Consider the following 17,456-nt stretch of genomic DNA (forward strand, 5'->3'; position numbering starts at 1 on the left):
TAATGTGATACAATTCACACAATACAAACTACAGTGTCTCTCCAGGCTCATTATTATGTGTGTTATTGTACCTGTAATATATATTTTAAAAAGTCTGTTGGATTTTCTATTATCATTAAAGCTGGGGTCTCTTGAAAGGGCATTTGTCCTATTATCACAGGCAGAGGGAGGCTTACAAATTTACAAACCTTAAGTAGCATTATGAAAAATGCAGAATAAGCAAAGCAAGAGAAGAATATGGAAAGTATGTTAAAAAGTGCATAATTACTTAAGTTTGAGTGAGCAGCACCTGGGGCATGGCGGAATCATCTGCATCCAATTAAAGGAAACTGTCTAAATAGTCTCATGGCATTGTATTTATTCATAAAGGTCATCCACTTATGAGTAAACTTTCAAAATAAATTATTTCAAGCTACTTACATGTAATTTGAATAATTTCTACAGGATGTTCAAAAGGGAACATTGACCCACTGAACTCCCAAAAGTCCCTGAGGTTTTATAGAAATGTGAGTGACACCATAGCAGACAAAGGAACGCTGTAATGTGCAGTGAGGTTGAATATGTTAGGCCTTCGACCAGGTGAAATCAGACACAGGTGGTATTAAAACAGCCTCCAGTTGTACAGTGTTTGGATCAGAACCCTTTGGGCTGACAGATGAGGTGTGTCTCTTTCTCAGAGGCTGCGGATAACCCTGCCTGACCTCCAAGAACATCAGTTTGTAGAACATTGTGTTAGAAATCCTCCTGGGATCCGAGTTGGGAGCTCTGGAGCTAATAGGTACAGATATCCATTTTCTTTCCTGCCTGCTGCCTTCTTCCTCATTCCCCTGCACTGCAAAAAATGTCCTCCTCAGTGTACTGGCACACAGAAAGCAGAAGCTGCGTGCCAGACAGCCACATTTGACAGAATTTACTAATTCAACCATTGCAGAAACAACCACGGCAGCAGTGGCACAATTACCTGCTAGCCACCTGCCAGGAGGTGAAGACTAATCAGTTTATTGTATCTAATTGTTTTGTTCAGTATTTAACTGAACTAGATTCAGTAAATCACTGTCTGCAGAAGCAAAGTCACATGGTCTGGAGATTATCCGGACTTTATCCTTCAAGTCCACCAGTACAAGGTCTGAGTAATGTCGGAGCGTGAACGCTGCTATGTCGCGTTGTGCATCCTGCACGCTCTACACAGGTGCCCACACCCCTCACTGAAATCGTGAAGAGATTCTCCACATGAGAACAAATCGGACTCGGACAATCTCCTGCTGTGCGCTACATGTTTAAAAGCAACAAACTACACACCATGTCTGGACCTGCCTTTCATGACACTAGTATCAAGACACTTTCTGAACAACAGACATCAGAAACACCTTAAAAAGATTTGGACTGGTACTCAGTGGTCCAAAGTCTTCTCAGATGAAGGATGCATTTCGCCTGGAAGTCAAGGTGCCAGAATGTGGAGGGAGTGGATGATGATTTGGGGTCATCGGCCACTGGTGTCGGTCCACTGTGTCTTATCAAGTCCAAAGTCAACACAGCTGGAGCCCCGACCAAGTCTTGAGTCTGGACATTTCTATATTGTAAATCAAATTTAGATTGACCGTCTTCATTCTTGATTTTCATAAGATGCAAGGAATAATCATCCGAATGAAAACTAAAACAAACAAAAAAAGCCTTGGACTATTTCAATTTATGTTTAATCTATCTAAAATGTCAGAGTTCCACTTTTTAAATTAAATTAAAATTAAAAAACATTTTCATGAGATTCAAATTTTGATGCACTAGATATCACTCCCAGTGTCAGCTGTTCTGCATTGATTACTTTTAACTACTTACTACAGCAGGGTTGCAAAATGTTAATGAAAGATGTTTATTTGTAATGCTGCAGCAACAGCTGTCACAACATAACTGACTGCTAACTTCTTGAGCTCTATTTTGAATAGAGTGTGGCTCCCTGATGTGTTTTTAACAGTGGAGGTCAATGTTTCAGACAAATACTGAAAGCTAAAGCAGTTCGTGTTTAGAGATAAAATACAAATCATTAGAAGTGAGTATAGATAATGATAACCACCTTATCATTTAACTAGATACTATGAAACTTGTCCCAGTTATTAATGAACTAGAAATGCATTGACATCATTTCGATTTGAGTGGAGTGTAATATTAAATCACAATTTTGTAATTGCTCCCATCTGGCGCCCTTGTGTATTAGTTTTTCTAACTGTTTCACACCGTTTGAGTCCAGCTCTGACTGGACGGACTGACTTGTTAATGTGGATACTTTTTGCAGCGTGCTTCACCAACAGAAGAAATAAATGAGAACAGGCTTCTGAGATATGACTGACGGCTCCTCTCACCCAACCACAGCAGGGATGCTGCGAGCGCCTCGTCCGCTTCTCTGACGCTATTGGCTGTTCTCTGGAGAGTCGGGGTTTGTTCTCATATTAATGACTGCTGAGGAGACGGCGGCGCATCTATGTGGTCCGCCTGACACTTGATCGAGGGGAGAGATGCGCCCTTAACAGCCGCTGTGAAAACGGGAAGGGAAGGGCACAGGGAACACATGAAGCTGTCTCCATACTCTCGTCAGCCTGCTTTTGGACTTCACCGTCTTGCTTTACTCTCCTGCAGAAGCCGTGTGTTTTGCGGTGGAAGCGAGACTAGAACTGATTTCTCATCAACTGCGTGAGAACAAGATGACCACACATTGTTGACGGGCTTTATGTTGCGCGCAGGGGCTTTCTCGTCATTGGAGCGGCGCACTTGATGGAAATATAGACAACACACGCTGATCTGAGGGCTGTGATGGTTAAATCGGGTAAGTTTACTCTGTTACTCCTGAAATATGTTTCTATCATTTGATCCATATCGTTTACGTCTGCGCAACGCATTTTCCAAGTTCCCGAAAAACGCCTGAAATCACTGATTCGGAGCTGTTTTACTGGACATATACTCTTGTAATTGAAGTAATGAATAATTTTCCTATATTGTGCATATTCAACAATCACTCATGCATGATTAGACAAATTATGAAAATACATTACTGAATAATGACTGTCCCCGAACCCCCATTTGACGTGCGGATGCGGGATGCGCCTCCAGCAGATCGGATTTATGAAGGAGTCTGTTTAGAATAAACGCGCAAATTAATTTTGAGAATTTAAAACCGTGTAATTTACGTGTGTGTGTGTGTGTGTGTGTGTGTGTGTGTGCGCGCTGATGGGCTGGCAGTTTCATGTCCCCTGGTTCTGCTTAGTGAGCGCACACCAGACACGTCTCGAAGAAATACACAGAATGGTGGCTGCCCCCCCCCACCCTCCCTCTATCCTTCCCTCTACGTTAAACCTTCCTGTTGCAAATAGATAGGTCGTTACCGACACATGCAACGACACCCTCCGTTTATTTCTATTTATTTTTTTGGACACCACCACGCATTCCCAAAACTGAGAGGAGTCTTTTCTTCCACAGCCATATCGGCACTTTGCATCCAGGGCTTTTGCATAATTAGTACATCCACCGAGGGGCATCTAGGAGCGCATTCACTATCATTGCTTCACCTGCTTATACACCCACACATCCAGGTATCCTGCACGAAACACATGGGGGGTTAGGGGGTGGGGAGTTCACTAATCCCTTAACTGCATTGAAGCGTCTCTTTACCCTCTTTCTCTCTGTCACCCCCCCTCCCTGCATCCCGTTTTCTATCACACTCTCTCTTCTCTGTCCAATATGTATATCATCCAGCTGATGCATTACCTGCAAATATTTCACAGGCAAATAAACACGTAATAGCCGATGACAAATGTAATTTTCACCAAGGGGAATACTCAATCTGACGTTTTCACTGTATGAGTGCATGTGTGTGTGTGTGCCTCCGCTTGCTTGTTCCAGGGATGGATACAATAGATGCTGGGCTCCACACTGCAAATGACTCACCCAAAGCAGCTGCTCAATATGAAGCTCACAGTCAAATGCCACATGAGAGCCATCATGCTCTCACATCAGACACCAAACCACACTGAGAAAACCTCAGCCCACACACTATGTATTATTCCCACTTTATTATTAATTGTGTGACTACCTGCTGAGTCCATTAATGTCTTACAATATTTAGAAAACCAGATTTTCACACGTGAGCCTTAACATTAAATATTCCAGTCTGTCCCTGCAGTTGTGATTTCATGTCATGCAAAATGTGCTTCCAAATCATTTGTGAAGCTCAAAACCAAGTATATACTTTTATCATAACGTTGTAGCCACATTGCTTGTTCTCCTTCATGATAAAACAGTAAAGCAAAGCAGTAATGGGTTTATTCATTAATGTGGGAACCTTTGTGCAAAACAAATCAATATTACATGTCCACAACACGTCATATGTTTAAAGTAAGCGACTTTGCGAATTGCCTATTGATCTGTGTGTGAAACAGTATGCCAGGGGTTGGGTGGGGGGGTGTAAAAGGTATTGTGCCTGCAGTGGCTTTGTGGAGGCTTGCAGAGCATGACAGGCATCACAGTGTGGGTGTTCCATATTCATTTCTCTATAGGCAGAGGGCAGCAGGTTGCCGCGAGGTGAGAGGATGTGTGGGTGCCAAACACTACTATCAGTTCAACGCAGAGCGCAAGAAGCCTAGGATTATGTCATCAAAATCAAATTAATCTTAAGAATGTTTTTTCCATAATGTAATGGCAGCAATAAGATGCCCAAGGTTCTATCAAGGCTTGTGAGCGAAATGCATGCAAACATTCGGAAAACAACTGCAGGGGATCTGCCCATACAGCCTTGCATAGGGTCTCTAATAGCATCCTGTTCCCAAACACAAACAGGCACCCATTAAAATGGAATAAGCACTGACAGTGCAAAGTGCAAAAATGAACAGGGAGGGAGAAAGTGACGTGTATGTTTGTTTTGGACCTAGTGGGCTGGACTGTAATAGAGCCAAATTATATGTAATTTAACAGGGCTTGATGGAAGCATCCATGACATTTTGGTATTTTCAGTCCATATCAAAGGTCAAAATGGGATGTGACACTTCCTTTGTGTCCAGTGACATTTACTTATACATCTGCATTTTAGTTGCATTTAGCTAGCACATTTCTAAAGTGGATTTGTAAAATGTTTTGTGCTGTACCAACAGCACTTTAACAGACCTCACATTAAAAAGGATCATGCATAACAGCTAAATGTTAGGTGTTTGGAAAACCCAAATAAATCAGAGTTATTTTCTGCAAATTATGCTGCAATTCTGCAGGTTAATATCAGAGTTCACTATAACGGAGACATATATCCATATTGGGAAGAAGAGGACACCTAAGTGCTACCGCTGTGCCGTCCATCTGTCCTGCATTCAGAATGATACATATAGGGCTTCAGTGCACTAATGGAAAGCATGGCGAATGAGTGATGTTGCTTCAAAAGATCAAAAGAAATGTATTTATATATATATATATATATATATATATATATATATATATATATATATATATATATATATATATATATATGTATAGGTTAAGCTGCAGTGACTAAACCATGCAAATATGCATCCACGTACAGACACACACACACACACACACACATCTGTAGTATGCATAGAAATATGTTTAAAGCACAAATCAGCCAGTCATTGTACCGCAGAGCCTCTGAAAACATACAGTCATCGTGCCATTGAAAGTATCACATCTTTCACCTGTTTTAGCTAAAGAAGAGTAGCAGAGAATGAAAACAGAAAGAGAATACTTTATCAAAACCCATGAAATCATTATAAAGAGATCCAAGCCAGCAATAAAAGCTTTTCAGTGGCATATAATGATTGATTCTGTCTGCTGTAGGAATGTATTCCCTGCAGGCTTGTGGCACCTTGACCAGCCATATATTATTCATATAAATATAGATAGCTGTGCATCTTAGAGGCAGCACACATGCCGCATTTGCACCTGCAGATTCAATTTGGCTGTGACTTTGAGGGATATGCCGCTGGCTCCATTCCCCCTGCCCATCCCCCCTGCCTCCTTATACCTCTCTTTTATTTTGGCTAGCAGCTATACATGGGACATTATGCAGATTTTTGTCAAAAGTGAGTGTGATTATGTTGGGGAGAAATAAGTGTTGAAATGTTCGCTACGCCTTTGACCTTATCTGCAGCAGCCTTAAGCTGGATACCTTGGCTTAATTTTAATAGATGCGGCACTATGCGAATTAGACAAGGGGCCCTAACTGTGCTCTTTCACTGTGTGGTGCGTTATGCATGCATTATGCGAATGAGCTGGCACATGTTTGTTTTTGAAGTTCTCTGTGAAGACGTTACCTGAAAGATTACATGAGCATGGTCATGTCTGCATATGCATGGCTCCTTCTGTGTGTCTGCGAGTCTTTCTGTCTCCTGTGTGCGTGTGAATGTACGTAGGTGTGCTATATAGTGTTCAGTGTGTACTGCACCGTGTGTGTTCTCCCTCACTCAGCCCAAGGGCACGTCTTGTCCAGAAAGAGTTGAAAAAACAGAGTCATGGGTCCTTTGGTTAATTTGGAACATTGATTTTACATTAACAGTCGACTTGCCACTGATTGATGGCTATACTGTGTAGATGTTAGGGGAAAGGTTTCCATCCACTCCCACAAGTACACACTCTGACACATATACATACAGGAAGCTTCATTATGCATATGTACTGTAAAGGTTTCCTCTTAATGGACTCCTTAGCTTGTAGAAAATATAATATTAAATCAATGAGGTGTAGGGCAGTAAGGGGGGCTTTAAAGCGTTCCAGATGCACCTACCCACTGAGGGGCTTGCCCAGCCTGTCTGTTGGAAGTGTCTTGGTTTTTGTCACTGGGCTATCAGTGTCTACTCGAAGTGTTTCAACAGTGCCATGTCTTCAAGCATTCTCTTGTTTTCTTTCCCCTCGTTTCACACTGAAAATAGAAAGAGCTTCTGCAACTGTAGCAACACAAAAATAGTTTTTTAAAGTTTTTTTAAGATCTGTGACAATTACATTTTTCATATTATCTAATAATAGTTTATTTCTTATGGTAATAAACAGGGAAACTTTCTCAACTCATAACCAGATACTTAAACCCTTCAGTTCATCTGAAATATGTGCTGTTGGGGTAAGACATAGGGGTTGGCAATTAGAAAGTAAGAAGTAATGAGACAGAAAGCCAGGTATGCAGAAAACAAATTCAACACAGGTGTGGCGAGAAGTATTGAGAAGGCAATTAGAGGCAACAGCAAACAAGAAACGGGACATCAGGATGACCAGAAAGAAATATGGGAACCTGAATATGCAGAAAAACAAAAATTAAACGCCTACTTTTACTATGGTGCATTTCTTGGATGCACTGTAATGCTAATAGGGAACATAAGAAGACATGCTCACCACAAGGATGTAAAGAGTAGAGACAAATGTGAGAAAGTGGAATAAAAAGAACACAGCATATAAAAAGAGATGGAGCTGCAATAGAACGAGAAAAAGAGAATGAAAGAGCGGAAGGAGTGAAAAAAAGAAAGAGCTGAGAGAGAACAGGTGACTTGAAGAAGAAAGCCTCGTGAGGCTTATTACCAGTGGATCAAAATTCCCATTGAACCATTTCTATAATACACAGGCTATTCTCCTGAAAGAAAAGGCAATTCGGCTGCGCCCTACTTTCCACTTACGTCTGACCTTTATGTCTTCCACCCAGTTTTACCACAGTGAGTGTAATGTCTACCTCTCAGCAGATGCAATACTGCCTTGTTACCACTTAAACCATACATGCCTCATAATCATCTCCCCGAGGGCCAGAATGCTCCCCACAAATCCTACATTAAGACTTATTCCACAACTCAGATCTCACAAATTTTCTCTTTAATGCCTGCCATAACCCTTGCAGAACCTGAGGTCTCTATAATGACAAATTGTATTTTTACACAAACCCACATGGGGCATTGATGAGTGTGCAACCTACGACAAAGCAATCATCTCTAGGTCCCCGCTCTGCTAAACCCCATCCAAGCACTGTGAAGCATGGGGGAGGATTTAGAACTAATTTCAATAAACAGTGTTAAACAAACAGTTCTGCTTGGCCAACATGAGTCAGGCTTGCCTGAATTAGCACCGCAGAGCCACCACGACCAAAGCTTTGTGCCCCTACTCTGCACACTCATTAATTTAAAGTGGTCATATCTCACTGGTCTCTAATCAAAGTATATTCGTGCCATTACTGTCCGGAACAGCTACAGTGCTCACGGTGGCCCGGTGGGAAAGTAAGCGTGAGGTGTTGCCAAGATCTGAATGGAAAAGCTTTTCACCTTGACAGTAGGTGAACCTCTTAAATGTAGTCTCATCGTAATTCAGGTATATAATGATTATTCTCGTGCCATTTCCAGATGAGAGCGAATGATTGTCAAATTATACATTTTAGACACATTAGTCAAGAAATCCAACACATAGTTGTGTGCCCATGTAAAATATATATTACAGAACTAAACCTGACAACAACTAAATGTGAAGATTTTAATGACGAGAGATTCCAAGGTTTCAGTCAAATGTCACATTAATTAAGAGCGATCTCTGTGACTGACGAGACATATTAGTTTATAATAGTGATGCAATGACACTGTCATTTTTCAACAACTTATCATCTGGAAAAGTCCCAAATTTTAATGATGCAAAGACACCATCGTAAAACCTTGAAAAATACCAGCTGTATTAAATGATGTATAACACAGGCCCAGGGTGCAGATATATTGTTTGGTACATATTACAGAATAAATTGTTGTGTTAAAATGGTACAGTATAACAATATAGAGTAGCAATAGCTTGGAAAACCGAGCTTTGAAGTGTTTTAGAATTGTTTCCATTACATAGTTTTTCCAGCCGAGCATCAGCAACTTCAACAACTGTAAAATGTTCTGATTACTATAAATTTTGATCAAGTCTTTACAAAACTGTACCATTGGTGTAAACATTAATTATTTAATGGATTTTGTTTGCACTGTTATGGGTGCTCACAAATATACACTGTACTGACTTAAAAAAAATCTAGTATCAGTTAGGCTTCCTAACTTGAAGTTAGGTAAGTGAGCATTGAACTTATAGACTGGTCAGGTTGGCAGAAACACCACTTAATGACTAACACTGGTGAAAATGAAAAACCCATGGGCTACGCAGTCAGCCTGCAACTGTAGGAGGTGCTTTGGCTTGAATGATTGTTTCCCCCCCTTCCCCTGACACTCAACTAACTCGTGTTAGACCTATGAGTGAACACCTTAGCCTGACCTATAAAAGACTTCTATTGGCTGTCTGAACAAATGTCAAGGCTTAGGCTTAATGTGGTAGTGCAGATATGAGGTTACAGGAGATCCTATCCAAGGATACAGTAGGTTATATCACGAGGTGCTGATTATGTCTCTCTACTTAAGCTTCCCAAAGGCTTTTTCCAGGCACTGATTACAAGCATCCATCTTTTTTGATTTGATTTGTATTTGCCCAGATCGTATTGGATAGTGATTTATACATCTATACATACAGGTTTCGGTTAATTCTGCTTTATGGTCTTAGAAGACTAATATCTTCTTTATTGACAGCATACTTGTGATGATCAGAGTTTACTCCAACACCACTGATACTATGTCAAGTTTCTCCTCTGGTAAGACATTTTGTCCTTCCAGATAGCTTCTTTTCCAGCTCCCTCCTCACTTGCTCCACCTCAGTTACTGGCAAATGAGCAACGGATTGTGGGAAATTAGCTTTACACAGAGTGTGTGTATGTGTGTGTGTATTGTACTAATAGGTTAGTACAAGTGGTGTGTGGACTCCATAGTCACAGCAGTCACGGTGTAAGGCCCCAAGAATATAGGCTGCTTCTTCACTGTGCTTCACATAATGCACTCGTACAATACCAATTTACCTGTTCAACCGCCTGTAGATGATTAGAATAGTTCACTTAAAATTATGTAGTCTGGTAGGAAAGTGTACTGCGGTATTTCAAGCTTAAGTGTAATGAAAGACAGCAACTATACTCATAACATGCTCAATTTCTCCAACCAAACAAACAATGTAAGAGGAAGTAGTGCTGCTGAAAGCTTTTAAAATTTTGATGTGTTAACATAATTTGATTAGGTATATTGCTCTCTGAGGATGTTCCACTTGTCATTTACATTAATCTCAAAGCATCTGTTGTATAAACATTTTCTTAGTTGTATTAAAGATTTCTTGCTTCAGTTGTCTTTAATCCGAACAGTTTGTTATGTAACCACATCATTGACTCAATGCTATTCTGCCAAGGCAGCAAGCATGCCTGAAGACTCAGTGCATTTGCCACATTAGACACATTGTCACCTCTGATTCAGTCAGATTCTCCTTACAATTGACTCCCAGTGTTTTTCTTCACTGTGACCTCAGCTGATATTTAGAGGACTGTAAATGAAACCTGATCTAAATACATATGTCTACATTTCATCAGTGAGCTAAGAATCTATGTAACATTTAATCTGGTTTGCACTCAGTCAAATACATGCAATCCTAAGTAGCAACATAAATTAGGAAGCAGCCTTATTAAGAATAACCAATAAATCTCAATTTCCAATGTATTGGCTTTATTTACATAACTTATTGTTGGGAATAAAGCTGAATGTTTAACTATAAATCCAGGTGGTGTAGTAAACTATAACAAAGATTTTCTAAACACATTTTAACTATTTTAATGGGATTACCTAAGAAATGAATGACTTGGTATATAAACAAAGTAGTATTAAGATTTTACCTCAAAGTGAATGTCCAAATACCAAAGATGCTTTGTGGAGAGTTTATTAAACAAAAACAATTAAAAAAAATGGTGTCAATGAAATTATGACAGGAACTTGTCACATTTTATTTATATACACAAGGGTCTTTCTTTTTTTGGCATTGTAAAGACCAAACACCTGATATTTGAGAAAATAATCTAATACTTGCATTTGTTGCAAACATTGGCAGTAATATCCCGGCCAGAGTGGTGGGTTTATAGTTACTGGTCATAAAATATTGCTTTTTTTATGAATCTGTATTTGTTCAGATAAAACAGAATTTTATCTTTTAAATTAGATGGGACATATGTGTGCAAACTACACCATCTTGTCCAGTAAAGCCTATTTTCATCCTAGTTTTTAACCAACATTGAACAGCAGATATCTGAACTGAAATTATTTTTACAATCTGTATCTTTCTACCACTTCTTATTTCTTTTTTGTCCTCCTCAGTCTCGCCAAAATCCGATTAGGTAATACCTCATTTAATGTGGCATAAAAATAGGGCGGCACTGTTTCTTATTTCATAACAGCACTGGCAATTCAGAAGTTTTATGTTTGCATGTTTGAGTTTGGAAGTCCAAACATGTCCCCTCAGCATAATTACCATCATTGGGAAAACAACTGCGCAGCCTGTTAGAGCCTCCCGCTGTGATTGTACAATAAAGCTATGCAATAATGGTTAACCTGACCGCATTACACTACCGGTAATTGTGATTACTAAAGAGAAAAGCTATAGCGAGCAGAGGTAAGACCCAAATGCTGTAGGCTGAATTACAGAATCTGCCCTGTGTTTCTAGGGTGCGGATCAACTGCAGTGCCCACAATAAAGAGCCAGTGCTGAGGGAAAGAAGCTCAACCCTGTTTATCAGAATGCTCTGGGTGTTGCAGCTTATTAAAGTGCCAGGTGTTTTTAAAAAATAATCCCCTACCCCTCTTTCATTCTCATTCTCTTTCCACCAGCTCTGTGACTGCCTCCCCTCTTTCCTTCTCCATCCAAACAGACTCCAGCCAGTGGCTGGACCAGAATGGAAGAATAAAAAGCTTGGCTTTGCCAGTGGGGAAGCATCTCTCAGCATCACCTGCTTTCAGATTTCTCTATTTATTATTTGTGTATTTATTTTATTTTATTTTTTTCCCCACATCTCCTGTGAGGCCACTGAGGTGGAAACTGCAAGAGTGATACAATAAAACATTTTCTCTCTCTCTCTCTCCTTGTTCTCACTTTCCAGCTGCTGTCATACTTCTCATTCTTTCCATTTCATCCCCTGTCTCTCCTGACTTTTCCCATGATGTGGTGCGTGCTCTCAGCCCAAAATATCACATGCAGCATCAAACCCATCTGTTTAGTAAGAGGCAGCTACATGCAACAGATTACATGGGACATTTCAACTGCGGAGCTTCTGCCATAGTAGGAGAAAGCTAGCTCATTAATAATATGACTGTAAAAGAGACACTGACTGATATGCCAGAGCATGCATCATGCTTACATTTACAGTCTTCCGCATATAATGATTTACTCATCAAGGCAGAATAATTTCATGCTTGTATTAAGATTTTTATAGATATTTCAATCAATATTTGTGTAAAAACTGAAAGAACTGCATCACATCTGCCACAGATGTCTGTAAGCAGATAAAAGGAAAATTCTGGTCACATGGTGGATTTATTTGCCATTTCATGCTTTGGTTTTTACTGTTATGGCTCTATTCCATAACAGGACAAATAACTGAATTATAAAATGGACCTGTGAAAATGATTGTTGTACAACGGTGAGTGATAATGCAAAATGACAGTGATTCATAGGGGTATATTCATTGCTCATTATGGAGTAAACTACTGTGTATTTTTCATCTAAAGAGCTGTAGGTAACAGAATGAGGGAGACATACTTTTAAACACATCTTCAGAAATTCGAACTAAATCATATATTTGTAACAATCTGTGACTATTGTTAGTTGTAAATGTGTGTCTAAAACCATAGAATTACAATGACATAACTCCCTCCCTGTAAGCTTCTTATTAGAGATTTGTGTATGTATACACCTTAACATAATTATTAGAGATGTCTGGCCATTGACAAACTGCATGCTTACATTTTCCAAGTTTTTAAAAACTTAAAATCCCATTAGGATAAACATTTGTTGATTGCACTAAAATTAATTGTGTCAACAAGTAATGCATTTCAATGTCCATGACTGTTGGTTGCAGCACCTTCTAAATTGTCAAATGCTTAGTCTGCATGTATGCCCTAACCTAACTCCATCACTACAGTGTACGTACTGGTTGCCTGTGTACTTGTTGCTATAGAGACTGACATATTCCACTGTCTTAGCAGCTTGTCCTAAAGGATAATACTTAAGCCCTAGGATGCCTGCCATTTAAGAATCTAAATAAAGCTTTCTCTTTAACCAGTATTACACTGCTAACATCAGGACTAAATGCCGTATTATAGGGGCTCATACAGTACATCCCCACAATGAAGTCCAGAAGGTCAAGCAGATAAAAACTCATTGTTCTTGAAGTGTACAAATGTCAACATGTACCAGTGTGCCTATAACACATATCAATATGCCAAGATCCTACTCTTATTACCTTTCTTGACCACCACCTTTATCATGAAGTATTCAACGTGCTTCTCTCTGTCTTGTTTGTCTTACACAGATAAGAATGGACTGGGCTGTGGCCTCTGGAAGCTAGGAGCAACAATCAGTGAGGACATTCATCAGCGAGCAGATTCTTCATGGATACCTATAAATGTGATTAGTGAGGTATAATATAAGTCCCTCCTTTTTTTCTTTTTCCTCCACCCACTTTCTGGGGTCTGCTAGGCTGTGGCTTTGGTCACGAACCCTGACACAAACAGGAAACACAAAGTGACTGGTCATTACATCCAAGGACATCTACACAACAAGACAAAAAACCCTAAGGAGCCCTGTTGTAGTTGTTGTTGGTGGCAGGGCCGGTGAGTCAGTCGCCTCAGCAACTCCAGCAAATGATTCATTATTTGTGAACTTAACAGCTCCAACCACTTAATCTAGAAGGACCAATTTTTTACTGGCGGGAAACGGTCCAATATGAAGGACGTGTCATTTGTGGATCGTCTCTTTGTTGGCTTGGCCATGGCCTCTTTTGTTGTGGCCACCGAGGAGAGGCCTGATTGCCCAAAGCACTGTGTATGTGAGATTAGACCGTGGTTTTCTCCTAGTTCAGTGTACATGGAAGCACAGACAGTTGACTGTAATGACCTGGGACTCTTTAGCCTGCCAGAAAAATTACCAGTAGGCACACAAGTACTATTACTACAAACAAACAATGTTGCCAAGATTGACAAGCCCTTGGATTACTTGCCCAACATCACAGAGATTGATTTATCACAAAACAACTTATCCTCTATCAGTGATGTCCATCTGCGAAACCTTCCTCAGTTGCTGTCCCTTCATATGGAGGAGAACTGGATACAAGAGTTGCCTGATCAGTGTTTGGAGGAGGTGGCTAACCTACAAGAGCTCTACCTGAATCATAACCTCATATCCTCCATTTCCTTGATGGCTTTCCAGGGCCTGAGCAACCTTGTGCGCCTCCACCTTAATTCTAACAAGCTTAAGGTTATTAAAAAAGAGTGGTTTGAGCCCATGCCAAATCTGGAGATCCTGATGATTGGTGAGAATCCAGTTCTTTCTATTGATGAGCTGAACTTCAAACCTCTCAGTAACCTCCGCAGTCTTGTTCTCACTAGAATGAACCTGTCACAGCTTCCTGAAGATGCACTGTCTGGTCTTGATAACTTAGAGAGCATCTCTTTCTATGATAATATTTTCCCTGAGGTGCCCCATTCTGCCCTGAGAAATGTAAAAAATCTCAAGTTTTTGGATCTAAACAAAAATCCCATTGCAAGGATACAGAGAGGTGACTTTGTGGATATGCTCCATCTCAAAGAACTAGGGATTAACAGCATGCCAGAGCTAGTTTCCATTGACAGCTTTGCCCTTAATAACCTCCCTGAGCTGACCAAAATAGAAGCTACCAACAATCCTAAACTCTCCTATATTCATCCTAATGCTTTCTACAAACTACCGCGGCTGGAAACCCTTATGCTTAATGGCAATGCACTCAGTGCCCTCCACAGGATTACTGTAGAGTCTCTCCCAAATCTCAGAGAGGTTAGCATGCACAGCAACCCTATCCGTTGCGACTGCGTAGTCCGCTGGATGAACATGAACAAGACCAACATTCGCTTTATGGAGCCTGACTCACTGTACTGTGTGGAGCCCCCGGAATATGAGGGCCAGCATGTACGGCAGGTGCACTTCAGGGAAATGATGGAGATTTGTCTGCCACTCATCTCCCCTGAAAGCATGCCTGGACATATTAAAGCACAGAATGGGAGCTCAGTGTCACTCCATTGTCGGGCCTTTGCTGAACCAGAGCCAGACATCTATTGGATCACTCCATCTGGTACCAGGGTCTTGCCTAACACTGTGTCTGACAAGTTCTATATGCACCCAGAGGGAACATTTGACATCTATGATATAACAGAAAATGAAGCTGGTCTTTACACTTGTGTTGCCCATAATCTGGTTGGAGCTGATCTTAAATCAGTTTCAGTAGAAGTGAATGGTTATTTTCCCCAACCTACAAATGGGTCTCTAATTGTGGTAGTCAAATCAGTAGGGACAAACTCGATCCTGGTCTCCTGGAAAGCTGGCCCTGGCACACTGGCTCCCAATATTAAATGGTATACCCTGTCAGATGCCAAGCATCCCACTATGGCATTTACCACTAGGGTTCCCTCGGATGTCCAGGTATACAACCTCACCCATCTCAGCCCTGCCACTCAGTACAAAGTTTGTGTAGATGTCCGAACCATCCACTTCAACCACGACACCAAATGTGTCAATGTCACAACTAACGGATTGGAGCAGGCAACCAAGGACACAGAAAAATGGGACTCAGCAGTAATCACTGTCTTCGGTGTGCTCTTGGCTGTCATTTCAGTGGCCTGCCTGCTTCTTTATGTGTCTCTGAGGAACCACCACCTTTATGGGGATATAAGAAAATGTGATTCCAAAGCTTTGCTGACACCAGTGGAAGCTACCGGTATTCACTCTCCATTCTTTACAAAGCTGTGGGTTTCGGGTAAGGGACTGCCAAGTGGAGTGGAAGTCAAAGCCACAGTCATAAATGTATCTGACAATGCCTTTTAAGAAGTGCAGTGTCGCAGAGCACCACACACCAACTACAGTGAATGGACAAGGCCATGAGCAGGGGTGGACCAACCTCTGCTGTACTGTTTAAAAGGCATAGCCATTGCTGATTCTCCGCTCAGATACACTGGCTAAATTATTACTGGACTGGGATGGAACTGTTTAAACAACAGACTACATGCTCTCCCAGATTCTACCATAGCTGAAGTGGTGGCTTTGTAACCGTTAAATCAAACCAAGCTAACATCAGCAGGAACGGGCATTTACTGCAGAAAGATATATTTCAGTACCATTCATACAGAAATGCAGGCAGAAGAAAGGAAGTGAAGAAGATGATGGTGATTATGATGGTCAACTCTCTTGTAATTGACTGTTAATGTATTCAGAGTTGTGGAACTGTCTGTGTGGTCCCAAGCAATACCGTCTGTGCTTTGTCAAACATCCATAGACGAGTTAGAGATACTGTAATAACACCTGTCTATTATGGGAAGGGAGATTTAGTAGAGTAGACAAACAACAGTGACTATGGTGTAAGCCTTTTGATGAAATATACCCCCTTTTTCTATTTAAAATGGATAATTGATTTTTCATGAAAATATTGTTACGTATTCTATTATGTTGATGTAATGACAAATCCTCTGTATCTGAACACTTTAAATGGGTTTAAAATTAAGGCAAAGAGCAGACTACTTTTGATTACAACATCACATTAAGCTTAATGAAATTCAGCTGCAAAATGAGTATCTAGAGAGGACATTTACCAAATGGCTGTTTATGCTGTGTAGTTCTCATTGCATCGGTGACTGGGAAAAAATGTGGATATGTTGGAAGAAAACAAATATAACAGGTTGAGGAGATTGAGGAGTTGTCGCCTCAAGAAGCACTCTGTAATGCCCTGGTAAGTGCCTACAACAAGAACTACACGAGGTAAACAGAGGAAACTGAGGAAACAGGTCAGTCACAGCAAAATACGGCCATGTCATCATTGCAGATTCACAAGCTATTCTCCAGTAATTTTAGTGGAAATACTTTCTAAGTATTTTTAGCATACATATTTTAAGAAAACATTTTGTTGTTGCTTTGGGTGTAAAGTTCAAAAGCCATTTTTATATTAACTGTATTATATGTGATCAATGGGCACAACAGACTAATTAAGAAAAGTGCTAAGAGAAAAATAAATGTCATTGTCATCTTTTACAAACAGTTGTGTACTTTGTTTTGCTTCACTCTCTTTTCTTCGTATATTTTTCATAATATCCGTTTTATTTTAAAAATCAATTGTTGCTTTATTTTTTTTTCTTCTTCTTGTTGCCATCCAACCATGGGTTATAATGAAATGTCTAATGATTTTCATTGGTGACATTTCAACTGCAATCATGTAAAACAAAAATATTGATAATGACCAAGTGGTACAGAACAAAAAACTGTCTTTTGAGTCAACTCACAGGGGAAAAGTCATGAGACTTCAGCTGAATGGTTGAACGGTCGTC

At 40.3% G+C, this 17,456-nt stretch overlaps 1 protein-coding gene across 1 annotated transcript; it reads left to right on the top strand.

Annotated features, from left to right (window-relative positions):
• The first annotated feature begins 2,495 nt into the window (after positions 1 to 2,495).
• LOC113162953 (leucine-rich repeat neuronal protein 3) lies at positions 2,496 to 17,126 on the top strand. Its single transcript, XM_026361233.1, has 2 exons — positions 2,496 to 2,815; positions 13,424 to 17,126. The coding sequence occupies exon 2, from the start codon at positions 13,837 to 13,839 to the stop codon at positions 15,964 to 15,966; it is 2,130 nt and encodes a 709-aa protein (XP_026217018.1). The 5' UTR covers positions 2,496 to 2,815; positions 13,424 to 13,836; the 3' UTR covers positions 15,967 to 17,126.
• The last annotated feature ends 330 nt before the right edge of the window (positions 17,127 to 17,456 follow it).

This window comes from Anabas testudineus, chromosome 23 (assembly GCF_900324465.2).
Source record: "Anabas testudineus chromosome 23, fAnaTes1.2, whole genome shotgun sequence".
Taxonomy (NCBI): domain Eukaryota; kingdom Metazoa; phylum Chordata; class Actinopteri; order Anabantiformes; family Anabantidae; genus Anabas; species Anabas testudineus.

Excerpts from the sequence above, each read along its gene's own strand:
- LOC113162953 (XM_026361233.1), top strand. The coding sequence starts at position 13,837 with ATGAAGGACGTGTCATTTGTGGATCGTCTCTTTGTTGGCTTGGCCATG.